Source organism: Adiantum capillus-veneris, chromosome 13 (assembly GCF_014529385.1).
Source record: "Adiantum capillus-veneris isolate H3 chromosome 13, ASM1452938v2, whole genome shotgun sequence".
NCBI classification, from domain to species: domain Eukaryota; kingdom Viridiplantae; phylum Streptophyta; class Polypodiopsida; order Polypodiales; family Pteridaceae; genus Adiantum; species Adiantum capillus-veneris.
In genome coordinates, this window is record NC_140943.1 from 36525630 (window position 1) to 36546862 (window position 21233).

At 39.5% G+C, this 21233-nt stretch overlaps 1 protein-coding gene and 1 pseudogene across 1 annotated transcript; both read left to right on the forward strand.

The window, feature by feature from the left end:
• Nucleotides 1–2528: 2528 nt before the first annotated feature.
• Nucleotides 2529–3333, forward strand: LOC147443815 (uncharacterized). Its single transcript, XM_086528041.1, is given in 2 exon segments — nt 2529–3149; nt 3151–3333. Coding segments are annotated over 2 exon segments (804 nt in total).
• Nucleotides 3334–3957: 624 nt separating this feature from the next.
• LOC147443816 (uncharacterized) overlaps nt 3958–21233 on the forward strand; it is a 108366-nt pseudogene continuing 91090 nt past the window's right edge.

A 21233-nucleotide genomic window follows, 5' to 3' on the forward strand; every position in this document is an offset into this window, starting at 1 on the left:
TTTACCTCTCCCCACAAGAGCCATAGGCCTATAAAAATGTACCAAGTCCAAAATCCCGACCTCAAGCAGTGCTACACAAGAGATATTTCAAAAAAAGTCTCATTAACCGGGGTACCTATCTGATAGTATTTTCAATCCATACGGAGAGCAATCATACCCTCAGTAAATATGAGACATTATGCCATCTTATGATTGTCAAGGATTTTAAGGTGGAAATTAGTGATAAATTATGGCAGTAGAATATCTATAGCCTGATTGTTTTACAATGGATACCCAGATACAATGTGGGAAAAAAACAAGAGAGATATTCTATCAGGGTTGCGAGAAGCCCAATGATACTTCACGATAGAATTCCCAATTATTCCTATCTGGGTGTAGAGGGAAAGAGAGTTAGAGAAAAAAGGCTCTTCCCTTGGAAGTTTGCAAGATAAATTTCCAAAAGGGAGAGATACCAGTGTTATCAATAGTATCGAGGGGTAAAAGGTACCCCAGGTAGTTACCATAGATGAAGAGTCATCTATCCATTAGCAGGATACAGAGAGAGAGAGAGAGAGAGAGAGAGAGAGAGAGAGAGAGAGAGAGAGAGAGAGAGAGAGCCGTGTGTGTGTGTGTAGGAAAGAGAGAGAGAGAGAGAGAGAGAGAGAGAGAGAGAGCGGTGTGTGTGTGTGTGTGTAGGGAAGAGAGAGACAGAGAGAGAGGTGTGTGTGTGTGTGTGTGTGTAGGAAAGAGAGAGAGAGAGAGAGAGAGAGAGAGAGAGAGAGAGAGAGAGAGAGAGAGAGAATTGTGTGTGCGTGTAGGAAATTAAAGAGAGATAGAGAGAGAAAAATGTGCGTAGGAAATTAAAACTAGAGAGAGAGAGAGAGAGAGAGAGAGAGAGAGAGAGAATTGTGTGTGCGTGTAGGAAATTAAAGAGAGATAGAGAGAGAAAAATGTGCGTAGGAAATTAAAACTAGAGAGAGAGAGAGAGAGAATTATGGTTTGCGTAAAAAATTAAAATCAAAGAAAGAAATGAAATGAAATGTTATATTAACTCTTCAAAAGGCCAAAGTGACCTATGAGACCAGAAAGTTACAATGTGGTAGATCTGATACAAAGTCAAAATAACAAGATGACAAAATGACAGAATAAAATATTATGGAATCCTAAACTGTTGGGTGTGGACTAAGCAGCTAAAACAACTAGCTGGGATAGGTAGATCATAGGAGATCCAACATCTGTCGGCGGACCTCATCAATCTCCTCCATGGTCAGTAGTCTGACCGGACGTTGTGCATGTCGAGCCAAAGTGACCAAGATCGTCTAATGCAGCCTCTATCGATGTTGTGTAGTCTGGCCTCCGCAGTCGTGGGCATCTGGATCTCCCTAGCTCAGTCGCTCGTTCGATCAGTACGTAGAGATATAGGGAAGTAGACAGCGAGAGAGAGAGAGAGAGAGAGAGAGAGAGAGAGAGAGAGAGAGAGAGAGAGAGAGAGAGAGAGAGAGAGAGAAATTAAGAGATAGGAAATAGAGAGAAAGAGAGTGATATATATATATATATATATATATAGAGAGAGAGAGAGAGAGAGAGAGAGAGAGGGAAACAGGAAAATAGAGAGAGAAAGAGAGAGAGAGAGAGAGAGAGATAGCGAGAGTGAGATCGAGAGAGAAAGAATGAGAGATAGGGTACGTAGACAGAGAGAGAGAGAGAAATAAAGAGATAGAGAGTGATATATATATATATATATATATATATATATATATATATATATATATATATATATATATATATAGAGAGAGAGAGAGAGAGAGAGAGAGAGAATTAACTAGAGATAGCTACAGAGATAGAGAGAGAGAGAGATAGATAGTAGATAGAGAAAGAGAGAGAGAAAGAGTTCGGTTGGCTGACCTATTGCATGTGTGAAAAGGACAGAAACTCTCTCTCTCTCTCTCTCTCTCTCTCTCTCTCTCTCTCTCTCTCTCTCTCTCTCTCTCTCTCTCTCTCTCTCTCTCTCTCTCTCTCTCTCTCTCTCTCTCTCTCTGTGTTCGACCTAGCCGTTTCTCTCTTCTTCCTCCTCAGCCTCCCCCTGGGCGAGGGGCTGCTCTGTGGGGGGGCATCAAGCCCTAGCTCGCCCCCTCCCTCCCAACTCAGATCGAACCGGCCTGGTCCCGGCTCACCCTGTGCGGCCTGGTCTCGGCTTCCTGCGCGACCTGGCCCTGCGTGGTCATCTGTGACCTTGCCCGATTCCGCCTCTGTCAACCTGCTCGACAACCTGCCTTGCCCAATTCCGCCCCCGTCAGGTAGTTCTGCTCGGTGGTGCCCTGCTCCATTTCGCATTCGGCAACCTGCCTTACCTCACCTTATGAACCGAACAGCCTTAACCTTTTACCTAAGGGGTTTGTGTACCTAAGGGTCTGTGTGAGTGAAGGTGATTCTCACCCTTGCCTTCCGACCTCAACCACAAGAAAGTCGGCCTTAACCCCGACCTAAGGTGACTGTCTCGAGAAGGAGACTGATTCGAGAAGGTCCCAAGCAACTCAACCTTGGCATCCATGGCTACCCGGGCCTCGTCCCGAGGTAAGCTCAGCTTCGCTGGAGTCGTAGCAACACCTCCCAAGGCAGACAACATCACCCGCCTCCAAGCCGAAGTCGAAAACCTCCGTATGGAGAATGACAAGCTGAAACAAAGGCTTACAGTTTTCGAAGCTCGGCTTGCCACAATAGAGAATCGCAAGGAGGAGGAGTTGAAGCAGATCGAAATCAAGCTCACGAAGGCAAAAGAAGAAGTAGAGACGACCGTCACAAAGGAGGTCAAAACTCAAATACAAGAGGTAATCTCTCACAGGCTCGAAGATTGCGTGGCCTCCACATTACGTGAACAGCAACGGCAAGAGGATATCGCCCTCAATGTTCGCATTGGAGGGCTCCCAAGCGATTGGAAAGGGGAGGGAGACCTCAGTCACGAGTCATTTGCCCGCATCCAATCCGCAATCCCCATGGTACAGTGTGATCCGGCAACCCTCACTTCTCTTACACACGAACCTCGCACCAATCATGCAATCTACACCTTCAAAACCAAGGCGGACCGAATCAAATTTCTTGAGCAATCAAGGCTTCTCAAGGACACCAAAATATGGTTTGCAGAAGATCTTACACGTGCACAACTCAAGCAAAAGAAAGTAGAACTACAAAAGGTGCGAGAAGCGCGCGCAGCAGGGAAATGGGCAGTCTACCGAAGAGGTAAAGCCATTATTCAAGAGTTTCGCACTCCCAAACCCGCTCCCTTCACACCCCTTTCTGCATAGATTTTATTCATCTTATTATCTCTCACGTTCTTTTTGGACCCTCAGTCCTTAACTGAGATGTATCCCCAAAACCCCCCACGTTTGTAATGTTTTGCTTTGGGTCCCATAGGTCATATTTGACCTCCGTGGATGATAATACAATCTATCTATCTATCTATCTATCTCTCTCCCTCTAGAAGAAACTATGGAACTAAAAGAGGCAAAGGGGTTTTGCCCGCTACATGCATTGCCATGTACACCTCGGAGTGCACGTATGTGTCTACCCATATAGGATTTGACCAATAAAGACAAGATTTTGACTCGGTGGTCCTGATCTCCATACACCTCTGGACCGAGGTGTACGGAGATTGGGCAAGACTAGAGAATGCGAGGTAGTTTACATTGTGAGGAGTATATATATTAAAACAAAATTCATAATCATTGTAGATGGCAACGTCATCAACTAACATGGAGGAAGAGATTGCATGCTCGTGCACGCTCTGCAAGTATCAAATCCTGCGCAAGCGTAGGATATGTAATGAGCATGTGCACAATTACGGAAAGTTTGCTAAAGAAGCCGTACAGAATCTACGATACGACTCCTACGGAATGGGCATTGATTTTCGCGACATAGCACCTACATCTGAGAGAGAGAAAAAGGATTATGCGTGAAGGTCCGACCAATATAGAGTCAAGGATGGAAGCAGAAAAGGACTTACAGACAGAAGACGATGTCATGGAGGAGATGCTGGATGCCTTCTTTCGAACAAGCGAGGAGAACGCTAACGAAGCAGCACCAGAAGCCGTGCGCCTATCTCCTGAAGACATGTTGAGGAAGTTGGCACGTCAACCAATTTATGAAGGCGCCAAAATATCGACGCTTCGTACTTGTCTGGCGTTTTTGAATCTTTAGTCAGTGTACGGGTGGTCAGATGCAAGCGTCACTGCTTTATTTATGTACGTAATTTACGAAAGAGATTTTTCGATTGCAACGGTGATGTGCTTGGAGAGATTTTTAATTTAATGTGGCTTAAACAGGCTGTTGCGGGAGCAAGTTCTCCTGGCTGGCAATGAAATGCCTCCCTCCAGGCCAGATGCAAAGCAACAATTGACCTCAATTGGCTTGGACTACAACAAGATTCATACATGTCCAAATGATTGCATTCTTTTTCGCAATGAATTTGCAGATTTTCTGTCGTGTCCTAAGTGCGGAGCAATGCACTACAAACAAGATGCAGTTGGTGAGACAGTGCCAGCTAAAGTGTTGCAGCATTTCCCTATTATTCCTAGATTAAAAAGCCTGTTTCGTTGTGGTTCCATTGCAAAGTTGATGCGGTGGAATTCTACGAATAGATCCACTGACGCAACATTTAGGGTGCCCGTTGATTCAAAGGCCTGGAGGCACATTGAAGATACTTGGCCACATTTTAAGAGTGAACCACACAATTTGCGTTTGGGCATGGCAATGGATGGAGTCAATCCATTTGGCTTGAGAAGCTCGTCATGGAGCACTTGGCTTGTGTGCCTTATCGATTACAACCTGCCGCCGTGGCTTGCCATCAAGAAGGGTCATTTGATATTAAGCTTGATTGTACCAAGTAAGTTTAAGGCAAAAAACATGGATGTTTATCTAGCTCCACTAGTTGACGAGCTCCATGAGTTATGGCATGGGATCGACATAGCAGATGCGGTTGAACTAGTGGGAGAACAGCATGCAAGGATCCATGGACTTCTTATGTGGACTCTGCATGATTGGCCAGGATATGGAGAAGCTTCTGGTAATGGTTCTTGATTTACAAAATTCTTGCTATTCGCAAGAACTTTGCCTTGGCCTAATTCATGCTTTACTATATGCAGGGCTAACAACTTCGAGATATATATAACAACTTCGGGATACAATGCATGTCCAATTTGTGGGCAGTCTTTGGATGTGCGTTATTCTACCTCTCTTCGAAAGACAATTTATCAAGACCACCACCGTTATCTTCCAGATGGCCATCACTTGCGCGAAGGTCAGCAGGATCAGGACAAAGTCGGTTACATAGTGGAGACCATCTTGAGAGAGTACCAGCCTACTCCGGGTTCAAACGTTGTTCCGAGGAGGTGGATCAAGGGTGTTGCACGGGACACCGTGAAACATCGACGAGATGTAGCTCGGAAGGCTTTCGGGACCGGCTCGCCAAAGCCTTCGGGCATCCCACATGAGACGTGGCTGCAGATCAGGGAGGATGAGCGGACAGCGGACACGCTGTTCAGACAGCAGCGTGAGGCCGCACAGATACAACAGTTGACCAGGGGGACATCTCATCTTGGCAGCGGAGGCTTCGACACCTTTCGCTATGAGTTTGTGAGTTTCTAATCCAATCTTAACTATGGCGTTTTTTAAAACACGAAGAATCATGTATTCTTATTACTTTGATTTTTGTATAAACGCAGAATCTTGCGATGCATCGAGCCTCGATACGCCAGGAGGAGTCAGATGGATATCGCAGAGGTATCTATGAAGTATTGAATGATCTTGATGCTTTAGGAGAGCCTATAGACTGGGAGGCCTTATAGTCTCGCTGATCGCTTGAGGTGAGACGTTAATATGTGTGAGTTGATTTAATTAAGTAAGTATATGTGAAGTAATATCAATACTAATTTTGTGAGTTGTCATATGTGCAAGTTGTGACGCCTAGTCATCAGTGGACCGGATTTCATATATATGCTTTGTGAGACACAGACACGCTTCTGTGTCTCTTTGTTGTATAGACATATATGGTTATGGTTATTGTTCAGACAGTTATTGTTTTCCTTATGTTTATGGTTATTGTCATTGTCATTGTATAGACATGGTTATTTCTCCTATTCTTGTATAGACATAGTTATGGTTCAGGTTTTGTTTATTGGTTATGTTTAACATTTTGGTTATGCTTATGGTTATTGTTAATTTTGTTTATGGTTATGGTTATCTACATTATGGTTTTGATCAAAGTGTTTATGGCTCGTTATGGTTTTAAGTTATGATTATGCTTTTAAGTTATGGTTATGGTTTGTTATGGTTATGCTTTTAAGTTGGTACCGTTATGGTTTTGCACAAAATTCATTTCATTTCTTTCATTGGCCTTAAATCTCATGTGAGATCCTACATGGATAGCATGTAGGAGACGTATACATGATATGGTTTTTTTTGAAAAGTTTATGTAAAAACGAAGGGAACTCTGCCAAAATTTCGCGGGAGCACGGTTGATTTTGGTGCTGCTCGCTTTCTTGGACAGAGGGCAAGAAGTCTGGCTATGGTGGTTGTGTCCATCTTTTCACTATGCACAGACCAGGCTACCTGTCCTCTGTCCAAGATTTTTTTTTTCTGTTATGGTCGTCGATATATGCATCTATATCTGCGTCTATACTTCTGTCAGAATGTGCATCGCTATCTGTGTCTATAACTACGTCTATATCTGCATCGCTATCTACGTCGCAAATAAAGCCATTCCACACGTATATCGATGCAAATTCCGACAGTTTCACAGGGACACAGATAGCGATGTTAAGGGTCGACATATACGTCGATGACACCTTTTTTGTTGTAGTGAAATTTGATTAATTCCTATTGGTCAGAAGACTAAAAGGTCCAATAAAAGTTTATATAATTAAATTAATTATCTGAGCTTTACAAAAGAGGACAGGGGTGCACACTTGTCACAAGGCTCTTGACTGGGCCTCTCAAAAGCTATTGGCTAATCTTTTCACCGGCCAATAGCATGAGTAAAAAGCTTGCTCAAATGCTATTGGCTAAGCTTTTCAAGGGCCAATAGGAAGCCAACATGAGTAAATTACAAGAGGGGTCGACCAAGATGAGAGAGGGGACTGATTTGTAAAGGCATAATTCAACACACATTCACACAACTCATGTGTAGAGAAAGAAATTCATCTCCTTCTCCAAGATTTAATGGAAAGCTCATCTTCTTCTCCAAGATTTGAGAATGGAGGCCTACACCAACAACTCTTGGATATGGAATGCAAATCCAACCAAGAGCCAATCTTCAATTCCACGCTTCTCTCCTCTATTATCTAATTACTAAGCTAAGCTAAGCTACAAGAGTAATTAAATGAGTAAATACTTCTTTCTCGTAAGAATACCCCTTCTTCCTCTAGATATAATCTCATACCCCGCTAGCTCTCACCATCGTCGAAGGTGTGTGAGGTCTTGGGTCTGAGACCAACGAGGAATTGATGTTATGTGTTATCAGTTTGGTGCATGAAGCTTCCATCTTCATAGAACCAATGATTTTTTTACCAAGGAACACAAAGAATTGTATTGTACAAAGTCTCTCTTAATGGGAGAAGCTATAATACAAATGCCTGATGGAGGGGGGACCGATGTAAATCCTATTGTTATGCCAAACTAATTAGGTGTTATACTAATGTTGCTATCTCCAACCAAGTACTCTTTTATGCTCATTAGGAGCTTGCTCTTAATGAAATGCTCACTATGTTAAGTTATTTTCCGTGCTATTTACAAGATTTATAAACCATTAAATGTTACACAATGTAATGTACCCAACATTTATTCATATAAGTCATTCCAGTTATTTTGCAAAGTAATTGAGATTCTCAATTTTGTGAATCATCATGAGTTTATCAGAGCAATCGGATTGAAAATCGGGTTCAAAATCCATTTATTTATGATCTTTCTTTATATGGAACAATAGGTTTATGTGGGAACCTAATCTATGTGTGAAGAAAAAGCTTAGAGATAGTATTTTTAGGAAAGAAAGAGAGGTGAGTTAAAAATTAGGATATTTATTTCTTTCTCTCTTTCAAAATAGAATGGGAACTTGTAAGTATAGAGTTTTTTAAATCGCGCATAAAATTCGCGTACCAAAAAAAAATAAAATAGAGCCGCAACGACGCGCGAGCTTTTTCCTTCTCCTATTCTTGAAACCTTTCAATATTCTTAGCACCCCCCTAGGGCTTATATAAAGGACCCTTCTCCTCTCACTTTGAACACACACATCTACAAAAGCGGAAGCTCTCTCGTAGCGACGCGCCGGAGGAAGCCTCTCTTCCTTAATCTCTCACTTCAAGCCATCTCCATTTCCAATCGTCGACGTGCCATCGCCCGATTTGTGAACTCTCTCTCTCTCTCTCTCTCTCTCTCTCTCTCTCTCTCTCTCTCTCTCTCTCTCTCTCTACAACAACGCGCTTTTCTTTTCTCAATTCCAAAGCTATGGCTCCGAAGCGTGTAACGCGAAGTTCTAAGGACGCCCATGCCGTTGCACAACCAAGGAAGGTGGGAAGAAAGATGTCAACTCCAAACGTATCTCATGCGGAAGCATCAACCGAAGAAGAAATCGAAGCCGTCCAATCTCTAGCACAGGAGTTAGCCACACGCGCCCCAAAACTGGTAAGACAAATTTATAACTATGCATAGTTGACCGGTAAGATGAACTTAGACCTTACTTTAAACCGACCGGAAACGTGATTGTTCAATCACATGAAACAAGCATATGTTTTCATAGATTAGTGACAGAACTGTTTGATAAATTGTCACTGTTATTGGATTGTTATTGTTTAATAAGTTGTTATTGTTTGATAAGTGGTTTCTGATTGATATGAAGAATTGGATGATCATGTTTGATGAATCATTTAATGAGAAAAATTGTTGAAAGAATATATTTTGTTCTCGCGGATAGCGAGATGATCCCGCGGGTAGCGAAGATTAAGCTGAGGTTATCGGCTCTCTTTTGTTCCTCGCGGTTAGCGAGATGCCTCGCGGGTAGCGGGATGCCTGGCGGTTAGCAAGATGCCTCGCGGTTAGCGGTTAGCAAGATGGGAAGGTTGCGCAATTCGTGGTTAGCGAATAAATCCTTTGCAAAGGCTCTGTTGGTTAGACAGAGAAAGTCCGCGAGTAGTGGCAAAATCATGAGAAATTGGAAAAGTTGTTTTTGTTGAATAATAGGGCTGTTACATTAGACCTTGTTTGAACTATTTTGGTATTGTTTGAAAGGCTGTATAAAAGAACCTGTGTTTGAAACTAATTAAGGAACACTGTTTGTATATGTTAAACAGTGTGGTAAAAAGAGTGAGTGCGGTGTGGAAGTGGGGATCGGATCAGGTTGCCTCTCAAGGAGGGTGGACTCGATTAGTCGAGTACTTTTCACTTTATCTTCATTAGTTAGAGATTTATCTCATGTCATATTTCGGATTTAAGGATGGTGGCCGTGCCTCTTAAACGCGAGGAAAAAGGCATTGTTTTTGGATCCTTAATATGTGAAAGGGATTTTCTTCTCTTATAATGTATGATCTAGAGTCCATAGAACCTTTAATCTCATCAACCTGGCTTGTGGCGTAGGGTCTTGCAACTACAAACACATCAGGTGGAAGTCTTCTTCTCTTTCGTTGCTCGTATCTCTGCTTCGCATTATCGGAGTAGGGTGTCGTCAACGGATTTAGAGGATAAAGAAGGCTATCTTCCAAGTCGCCCCAATCTTTTAGGACGGGGACCTTACAGTTGGTATCAGAGCTTAGGTTAAAAAGATTTAGTTGGCTACTTCAAGCTTCTTCATGTGTATGGTTTTTTATCCCCATTACAAGACTTGAAGGGATATTACAATATGCCGATTGATGTGTATCATAGTTATGGTTGAAACCTCTATTATGTTTGCTGTTGGAGAGATCTTTTGTAGACTCCTATATGACATTTTGATGACTTTATGATTAAAAGATTGAGTTTTTTCTACAAAGACATTGTTTGACTGGTTAAGTCATGTAAGTGAGTTTTTGTGTAGATTGGATGATCCATGACTGGTTAAGTCATGTGATTGAGATAATCATGATTGGTTAAGTCTTATGATTGAGTTTGACGGATTGGATAAGTCATGACTGGTTAAGTCAAGATTGGTTAGGTCATGTGATTGGGTTTTAATGAATCGTATAAGTAAGGATTGATTAAGTCATACGATTGAGCTTTTAGTGGACTGGATAAGACTAAGTTTCGAAAGTACCCTATTGATTTAAGTTATTACAAACATTGATGTACACTCAGGGGAATCCTCAAATCACTTCTACGTTGGAAAACCCTCAGAACGATGCTCTCTATACGGAGATTCAGGAGAAGAAGTTGTTGCTCAAACAAATGCAACCACCTTCTTTTAAAGGAGAGGGTGATGGTATTGAGAAAGAAGCAGAAGTATGGATTGAAGCTATGGATGATTACTTCTCTGCTGCAAGGACCACACCTACAAATCAAGCGATGTTAGGGATGTTTCGCCTCTCAGGGGAAGCGAAATTATGGTGGAAACAACATTGTCATTACATGGGAGTGTTGGATAACTCTCAGAGTTGGTGGGAGATCAAACAAGCGGTGAAGGAAAGATACTTACCTCCTGTCCATGAAGCGATAAAGATGAATGAGTTCTTTAGCTTGAAACAATACAGTTTATCTTTGGAAGAGTACTACTCAAAGTTTGTAAGACTTAGACGTTATGCACCGTCAATGACCATAGAGCAGCAGGTAGCTCACTTTTGTCAACGATTAAGAGAACCCATTTGCTCGCTATTGGAAGCCTTGAAACCTACCACTGTACAAGATGCTTTACTAGGAGCCAAACCTTTAATGAAGGAACAAGGGATTACAAAAAGAATTGAACAGAATCAAAGTTTCAACGATAGTTAGACAACCACAAAGGGTTAATGCTGCTAATGTGATAGATTCTCGACGCTAGAATGTTCGATGCTTTGAATGTGGAGAGTTGGGACATTATTGAAACTCTTGCCCACGACTGAATAACAGAGTAGCAGGAGTAAGTGAAGCAGACTAAGAATATTACCCTTTTAGAGATAATGATGGTCACTAGTAATTAAAGTAGAAGTATCCTCACTTTTTCTCGAGATGAGGACATCTCAAATCCCTAAGTTGGGGAGATTGTAATGTACCCAACATTTATCCATATAAGTCATTCCAGTTATTTTGCAAAGTAATTGAGATTCTCAATTTTGTGAATCATCATGTGCTTATTACAGCAATCGGATTGAAAATCGGGTTCAAAATCCATTTATTTATGATCTTTCTTTATGTGGAACAATAGGTTTATGTGGGAACCTAATCTATGTGTGAAGAAAAAACTTAGAAATAGTATTTTTAGGAAAGAAAGAGAGGTGAGTTAAAATTAGGATATTTCTTTCTTTCTCTCTTTCAAAATAGAATGGGAACTTGTAAGTATAGAGCTTTTTAAAATCACGCATAGGATTTGCGTACCAAAAAATAAATAAAAATAATAAATAAATAAATTAGAGCCGCGACGACGCGCGAGCTTTTTCCTTCTCCTATTCTTGAAACCTCTCAATATTCTTAGCACTCCCCTAGGGTTTATATAAAGGACACTTCTCCTCTCACTTTGAACACACACATCTACAGAAGCGGAAGCTCTCTCGCAGCGACGCGCCGGAGGAAGCATCTCTCCCTTAACCTCTCACTTCAAGCCATCTCTGTTTCCAATCGTCGACGTGTCGTCACCCGATTTGTGAACACACACACACACACTCTCTCTCTCTCTCTACAACAACGCGCTTTTATTTTCTCCATTCCGAAGCTATGGCTCCGAAGCGTGTAACGCGAAGTTCTAAGGATGCCCATGCCGTTGCACCACCAAGGAAGGTGGGAAGAAAGGTGTCAACTCCAAACGTATCTCATGCGGAAGAATCAACCAAGGAAGAAGTTGAAGCCGTCCAGCCTCTAGCATAGGAGTTAGCCGCACGCGCCCCAAATCTGGTAAGACAAATTTATAATTATGCATAGTTGACCGGTAAGATGAAGAACTTACACCTTACTGTTGTTCAATCACATGAAACAAGCATATGTTTTCATAGATTAGTAAAAGAACTGTTTCATAAATTGTCACTGTTGTTGGAATTTTATTGTTTAATAAATTGTTATTGTTTGATCAGTGGTTTTTGATTGATATGAAGAATTGGATGATCATGTTTGATGAATCATTTAATGAGAAAAATTATTGAAAGAATATATTTTGTTCTCACGGGTAACGAGATGATCCTGCGGGTAGCATGGATTAAGCTGAGGTTATCGGCTCTCTTTTGTTCCTCACGATTAGCGAGATGCCTCGCGGGTAGCGGGATGCCTGGCGGTTAGCAAGATGCCTCGCGGTTAGCGAGATGGGAAGGTTGCGCAATTCGTGGTTAGCGAATAAATCCTTTGCATTAAAGGCTCTGTTGGTTAGACAAACAAAGTCCGCGGGTAGCGGCAAAATCATGAGAAATTGGAAAAGTTGTTTTTGTTAAATAATAGGGTTGTTATATTAGACCTTGTTTGAACTGTTTTGGTATTGTTTGAAAGGCTGTATAAAAGAACCTGTGTTTGAAACTAATCAAGGAACACTGTTTGTATATGTTAAACAGTGTGGTAAAAAGAGTGAGTGCGGTGTGGAAAGTGGGGACCGGCTCAGGTTGCCGGTCAAGGATGGGTAGACTCGATTAGTCGAGTACTTTTCACTTTATCTTCATTAGCCAGAGATTTATCTCATGTCATATTTAGGATTTAAGGATGGTGGTCGTGCCTCTTAAACGCGGGGAAAAAGGCGTTGTTTTTGGATCCTTAATATGTGAAAGGGTTTATTTTCTTATAATGTATGATCTAGAGTCCATAGAACCTTTTATCTTATCAACCTGGCTTATGGCGTAGGGTCTTGCAACTACAAACACATCAGGTGGAAGTCTTCTTCTCTTTCGTTGCTCATATCTCTGCTTCGCGTTATCGGAGTAGGGTGTCGTCAACCGATTTAGAGGATAAAGAAGGCTATCTTCCAAGTCGCCCCGACCTTTTAGGACGGGGACCTTACACACAAGGTCGATCGAGTGTGATTATAAATAACAACTCAATTTGCAGGGATAACTGATGTCACTTTGTCATAAATCCATCGATGGAAAATTAACTGGATCCGGAGTCATGATGGTCAATGGTGCTTCATAAAAATTGAAAGTATCGAGTCAGCTTGAAGTCTTCAACCCACTTGATTTAGTGCAAGTCAATTTCCAAGTATTCAATGTGAGGTACTCAAATGGCAAAAGTTGATCCAAGAACCTAGCACCTTGTATATAACCATATATTTGATGGATCAAGAGTTATATAAGGTGTAAAAATCTTGACAAGAATGCGAAATTCAAAGATTAATTGGTGATCAGCAAGCAGTGTAATACATTGCTTTAAAGACAGTTAAACAGTTGGTGTCCATAAATTTGTGCTACAAAACAAATAGGATAATAGTGGCAAGCTATGTATTCATGCATTCAACCCAATAATAGTACAGACTACTGAGAAACCAAAATTTAAACCTAAGGCTCGGATGCCAATTATGAGGTCCCCAACCTGGAAGATTGGGGCAACTTGATAGTTAGCCTTTCTTTATTCTTAAGTTCCATTGACGACACCCTACTCCAATTTTTCTAGGATACGAGCAACAAAAGAGAAGAATACCTCTATCCATCGCGATTGTGGTTGTAAGGGTCCTACACCACAAGCCAGGTCGATAAATCAAGGATTCTAATGGAAGCTAATTCCTATAGCATAAAGATAAGATCTCATTGACATAGTTTGGATCTATAAACAATGCACAACCACCATTTATAAATTCTGAATGTGATATGAGACTTATGCTTAACCAACCAATAGTTTTCTGAAAAGTACCCGACTAATCACGTCCACTTGTCCATAGACATATGTCCATTTGGATACTAGTCTCCCACTTTTTACACCACACTCACCCATTCTTATTGTTTTCTAATTACTACCACAATGTTTTATATATAAAAACAGGGTTCCTTTATTAATTCTGGGCACTGGTTATTTCATACAGCCCTTCAAAAATCACCAAAACAATTCTTTCTCAAACAAGGCCTAATGAAGACATCTTATATTTCAACAAAAAAATGAATTTTCAATTATACTTAAGAGTTTACCGCTATCCATAGACTTTCTCTGTCTAACCGAACAGAGCCATTGCAAAGGATTTACTTATTTGCTAACCACAAAATGCACAAACTTCCCCAATCCCTAACCGGCCATCTCGCTAACCGCAAGGCATCTTGCTAACCACAAGGCATATTGCTAATCACACAGGACAAAAAAAGAGTTGATAACTTCAACTTATTCTCTGTTAATTGTGAAATCATCTCGCTAACCGCAAGTTATAACTAGAAACAAGATATTCTTTCAATAATTATTTTCTTTAAGTGATGTCTAAAACATGATTAACTAACTCCTAACATCAAATAGTGATAATTTATCAACGAGTAACTATTTTTCAAATAGTTCTTTCACTACACTACAAAATCATATGCTTGTTTCGTGTGATATAATCATGTTTCTTGGATGGTTTAAGGGAATTTCTAAGATTGACTTACTAGGTCAGCATATATAACAATTGAAAATTATAAATTCAATTTGTAGGATTATTAACGTGTTGAACTACCTCTTGTAGTTGAGGTTGGGTGGCTTCGACTCCTTCCATAGTTGATACCTCTGGTTGCGCTACGATTGGAGTAGTTGATACCTTCCTTTGCACCTTCCTTGGAGCTTTGAGTCACTTGCTTTGGGGAGATCGTGTCCCAAAAGATAAGAGGAAAAGAGAGAAAGAGAGCTCTAAAAATAAACCAGGACATCATGATCATGGTAGAGAAGGAGTTGGAGAAGGAGATAGTTTGAAGGTGTAAGGTCTCTACTTTCAAAATTCACACAAGTTCTATTACGCATTTGAATTTTTCAACCATCGCTCATTATTTAAGATATTTGAGTTCAAATTATGAACCGTAGGCTGAGAAAACCTAGAATTTAAAATTTACGCTACAAAATTTTGACATGTTGCTATACAAACACTAACTAACTTATTACAAGACTTATTTACTAATTGTAGAATTTTCTCTTACTTTTGTAAAGTTATTCTAAGACAATAAAGTTTAACTTAAGAATGTAAAGTAATTTATCATTAAAAAGGTAAATAAAATAACTATAAAGTCAAAAGATACACATGGATGGCACATGAAGGCATATGGACTCACCTGGACTCACATAGGAGGGGACAGTGGGACACACAATCACATGGAAACGAGAGGTTATTCTTGACTAATCTTAATGAGGAGGCCTGTGGGGCCTTATCTCTGTATGATGAGGACAAATTGGTCAAGATGATGAGTACCACAAGGGACCAAAACTGCAGGTATGAATTTTAGAGAATTTTTTTAGATAAAATATTATATTTTTTGAAAATTAAAAAATTTAGACGTTTTTCTTTTTTTTCTATAAATAGAGTAGCCATACTCACACTTTGGGCATAGAGATTGCCTCTATAATACTCACAAAGTGCTACCACTTCTCTTAGAGAATTTTATTAGATTTAGAAAGGATGTGTGTATGTTATCTCGTACTCTAATCTCCCTAATGGATTAGTAAATTTTAATTAGCTATAAAAAGGATGTGTGTATATTATCTCGTACTCTAATCTCTCTAATGGATTAGTAAGATTCATTTAGCTTTAGAAAGGATGTGTGTATGTTCTCTCGTACTCTAATCTCTCTAATGGATAAGTAAGATTCAATTAGCTTTTGGAAGGATATGTGTATGTTATCTATTACTCTAATCTCTCTAGTGGATTAGTAAATTTTAATTATCTTTAGAAAAGGATGTGTGTGTGTTCTCTTTTACTCTAATTTCTTTAGTGCATTAGTAAGATTCAATTAGCTTAGAAAGGATGTGTGTATGTTCTCTTGTACTCCAATCTCTCTAGTGGATAAGTAAGATTCAATTAGTTTTAGAAAGGATATGTGTGTGTTCTCTTTTACTCTAATCTCTCTAATGGATTAGTAAGAATCAATTAGCCTTAGAAAGTATATGTGTGTGTTCTCTTTTCCTCTAATCTCTCTAATTATATGTACTCTTTCTAATTAGTACAGCTTAACTATTAACTTATGCATAGTTAATTGAAAGTTAATACATAAGAGTACTCATCACACTCTTCTTATCATAATAAAAGTTTCATTCACCAATTTTATTATCAATTAGACTAATTAGTATTTTGAATAATACTAAAAATTGATTTAGTTGAAGTATAGAAAATTGAAGTTAGAATTGGATTAGAAATGTCATGCATAAAACTAATGTATTTCTAAACTTTCAATTTCGTAGTTTACACACTTAATTCTTGGTTAATTAAGATTATGAAAATTTTTGGACATATAGAAATTAGGTGTAGTGCACTAACACTAACTGCAAACCGAATTGGCGAGGGTTCAAATTATAGACTCTCTTTGAGAATTTTAGTAAAGTAATATTCAAGAAATTCTTATATGTAAAAATGACCTTAGTTCTCAAAGAAATTAGTAGGAAAATTTACCAATTTAAAGTTTTAAGAGTATAACCTAAGTGTAGTACAAAAAAATGGCTCCAAAAAGCGTTCTCGAACCCAAGGCGCTAATGATCATGAAGCCGATACAAGTAACGTGGGAACTCTTGCGGAACATGCTATATCTCCACCAAAAATCGGACCAACCAGAAGTATGGTACAACTTAGTAATGTAATTTTAAGTTATGCATCATTGCATATGCGAGACCATAGAGATATATTAATCACCTTAGGAAAGGAAAACATAGCCCCCCGAAACCAAGGGGCTTAACCCCAAGAAACTCGGAATATGTATGACAAGTAGGAAAGAATGTTTGGTTAAGCTATTTTCCATAGGAAATAATGTATGTCCAATACTTTTAATATGGTTTCCCTCAAGACTCTCTACTTTGATAGCGCTGACATTAGGTGGCAGCTGTGCAGGCGTGAGATGATGCCCAAGGGTGGTACAATTGATGCCACGGTGGGGAGTACACCTAGGATGGCCCAGCTGGATACTACGATTATGTTTTTCCATGGCGTGAGGGTGACGCTCGGTTTGACACTATTGTTGATGTGGCAAGAGTACGCCCAGGTTAGCACAATGACGAGGGACACTCAGTATGACAAGGGTTTTTATAAATAATGTATATACTGATCGGACCTAATGGCACAAGTAGAGATTCTTAAGTGAATCTATTCCAAAAGTTGTTGGTTTAGACTACTTCTTGCTTGATTACTATTTGTAATATTGTTTGAAGGGCTGTTTTAACAAACGAGTATCATAAATAAGGTAAAGGAACATGTATGTTTAAACAATGTGGAAGTAATTAGATAACAAAATAAGGGTAAGTGCGATATGGGAAGTGGGAAAATGATACCATGGTATTATCATTCTATGGATGGGTGGACCCGATGAGTCGGGTTCTAATGCTAGAATTTTTCTTTTTTTAATTCATAAATCTCAAAAGAGACGAACCTTTACGGTTGTGCTTCTAAACATGGGGGAAAAACGTACAGGTTGGTCACTTTAAGATTTATAAGTATAATTGATTATAGATAGTATTTAGATAGGGTTATGGTGGTCACGCTCCACCATAGCGAGATAGGACCAATCCTTCACTAATAGTTCATGCCCGTGGCTATATAGTAGCTAAGGCAATTCCTGTTGGTTTTTATTTCTCAAAATTGGAAACCTATCAAAGGTACTTTGCTCCTTAAAAAGGGGACAAGGACCTCACACTGGTATCAAAGACTAGGTTAAAGCTTGGAGAGATTTTAAGATTGATGTTCAGACGTTGAAGGATGCGAATGTTTGAAAAAATAGAAAAACTAGGAAAATTATTTTGAATGTTTATATGGTATTGAGGATTGAACTTTCCTGGTACAAGAAAATGTTCATTCGGCCTACCAAAAATTCTAGTTGTTCACCGTCATGTTTAAAAATGCATGCCAATCACCAAATTATCAATTTCAAAAATTGGTGATGGAGATTTTGGATGAGGTGTTTGCACCCCCTTTCCCAAGGGTGTATAGAGGATTGGGCATCGACTATAGTCCATTTGGAGGAATCTATACCATTGATGCTAACAAGATATGGTGCATGGCTACCAGCCTAAATCACTCAAATTCTCTTGAGGAGTACAAGAGACACCTCCAGGTAATCTTTCAAGTTGTGTGAGAAAATAATCTTTTCATTAATCAAAAGGAAAGTGAATTTTTCCTACAACAGATTCAATATTTAGGTCATATTATCTCTTAAGATAGCACCTGTATGGATCCAACAAAGTTAGAGGTAATAAAATGATGGCCTAATCCAAGGAATCTACAGGAGCTACAAAGATTTATGGGTATGTGTGCATACTATAGATGCTTTATAGGAAACTTATTGCTATAGTAGGCCCATTACATGACTTAATGAAAAAGAACGCTAAGTATTCATGACTGCAAAAGAGCAAGAAGCTTATCTCTCAACTTGTGTTCACACTACTAGATCTCTCAAAGCCATTTGAGGTCCAATGTGATGCTTGTGGAGATTTCCTTGGAGCAATTTTGCTTCAAGAAGGGCATGCCATAGCATATGAGAGTTGAGGACTCAATTCTGACGAGCGAGTATTGGGAATCTACGAGAAGGAGCTACTAGCTGTCCTACATGCCCTTGACACATGGAAGCGCTATCTTTTGGGGACTCCATTCATCCTACACATGGATCACTAAAGTCTTAAGTACTTTATGATGCAAACCAAGCTCTCCGACAAAAAAATGAGGTGGGAAAATTTTCTTTCGCAATTCAATTTTCATATTGCTCACATTGCTAAGTAAGCACAATTAAGTAGCTAATGTACTATCATGATGGCCAAGAGCTAATGTAGTGTCTATAGCAACTCACAATGATCTATCTTCTATGATAGATGAGTATGCTACTAACTCCGATTTTAAAGATGAAATTTCAGCCCTTGCCTTAGGGAAGAAAGAAAAACCATTCACCTTGCAGGATGATCATCTTCTCCATGGCAATAGGCTATGTGTTACTCACTCTCTTTGTGACAAAGTGATGTATGAATCCCATCTTCCTCCCTATGCGGGGCATAGTGGGACTCAACCTACTCTTCAAGGAGTAGATACATATTTCTATTGGCCTACCATCAAAATGGACATACAAGACTATGTGTCAAAATGTTTGGTATGCCAAAAGACAAAGTATGATAGGGGGAGGCAACCTGGATTGCTCCAGCCTTTGTCAATTTCTAATTCACCATGGGAGAGCATCCATGGATTTTATCTTTGGATTGCCCAAGTCCATCCATGGGAATATGGGAATAAGGGAATATGGACAATAGTAGACCGGTTTAGCAAACAAGCACATTTTTATACCTATCAAAAAGACTATTGAGGCACACAAAAGGAAACCCTCTTCATATCCCAAATTTTCAAACACCATGGCTTGCTAACATCATTAGTGTCAGATAGAGATCCTTGAATGACCAGTAATTTTTGGAAGGGTCTCTTTGAGAATCTAGGTACTAGGCTCAATTTCTCTTTGACCTGTCACCCACAAACGGATGGCCAAAGTGAAATAGCCAACCTTACAATTCTAGATCTACTTAAGATCTATGTTACTGAAATAGATCAACGTTCACAATGGAAAAAATGCCTACCTCTTGTAGAGTATGCATACAATAACATTGTCCATACTACTACGGGGAAGGCATCTTTCAAAATCATAGAAGGAAGACCTAAAAGTACCTTACTACTTAAGGTACATGGGAAGATCTTTGCTCTGTTTTGATGAATATAGGTGCGACTTACAAGAATATTTTCCAAAGATTATAGATGTTATATCCATCTCATTGGAAAGGCAAAAAGGGATGTTGCTAATAAGCACAGAAGAGCCTTAAGCTTTAAAGAAAATGATTGGGTCTTGCTAAAGTTTCTCAAGGCTCATCTAAGGCATACTATGGACAAGAATCCTACGGGCCACCAAGAGTATTATGCTAAACTAGCAGAAAGATACTATGGTCCTTTTTAACTTCTTAAACCAACCAATGAGATGTATTATCAATTAAAGTTTCCCAACCATTGGATTGTGCACAATGTTTTCCATGGGAGCCTACTTAAGCCTTACAAAGGAGCGTCACCAAAATAAGCAAGAGTTACTGACCCTCCAAAAACGGAAGATCAAGAAGAGGTACTTCAATCTGAGTCCATCCTACGACATGAAGACAAGGTATTAAGAAATGGTAAAATTATCCCTGACGATATCTTATTAAGTTTAAGAATTGTCCTTTTAAAGATGCTAGATGGATGCAAGGAACCTATTTTAAGGATAATATGAGCTTTGTCGATGCTTAGAATGATGCCTTAGAGTAAGCATATGAAAATGTATTTTAAATGAACAATTTTTTTGTCTTATAAGACTCTCTCTTTCTTTTATTGTGCACAAAATTTAAGAAGTATGCATGCTCAGGATCACGTTTGTGGAGACGACGTCTACCAAATGCTAAAGTAGAATTTTTCACTCTAGTTTGGAAGTATGATATGGACTAAAGACCTTATACTTTGATCATCTTGTAGTCTTGTCTATCTATGTTCATGACTCAAGAGTCATGAGTCATCATGTACATGCTTGCGGCAGCTAAGTCTCTCGAGCACCAAATGGATTAGTCATCCATTCTAGAATGATATTGTACGGTAAAAAGGGATCCTCTACCTGCTAAGAAACATGGACAAATGACTAGGCTATATCTTCTCTACCTCATAGTCCAGGACAACTATGATTTCAAGAGCGAGGTAATGTCACAAAATCTAATATCTAACTTTACCAAATGATTTCCTCATATTAAACTCATCATTTAGTATGGGAAGATAAAAGGGGAACAAGAGTTAAGATATAGATATGCACTTCTATCTCAACAGGGACCAAAAGGAGAGATGGTTGCATCTCGATATCTACCAAAGAGCAATGTGCAATAAATGCTTCTAGACTTATCTCAGTAGAGGGGACCAAGAGGAGAGATGGCTACATCTCCATAGGGGTCCAAAAGGAGAAAGTCTATCAAAGAGCAACGTGCATCTAATGGAGCGTAAAATAACTTAGGGT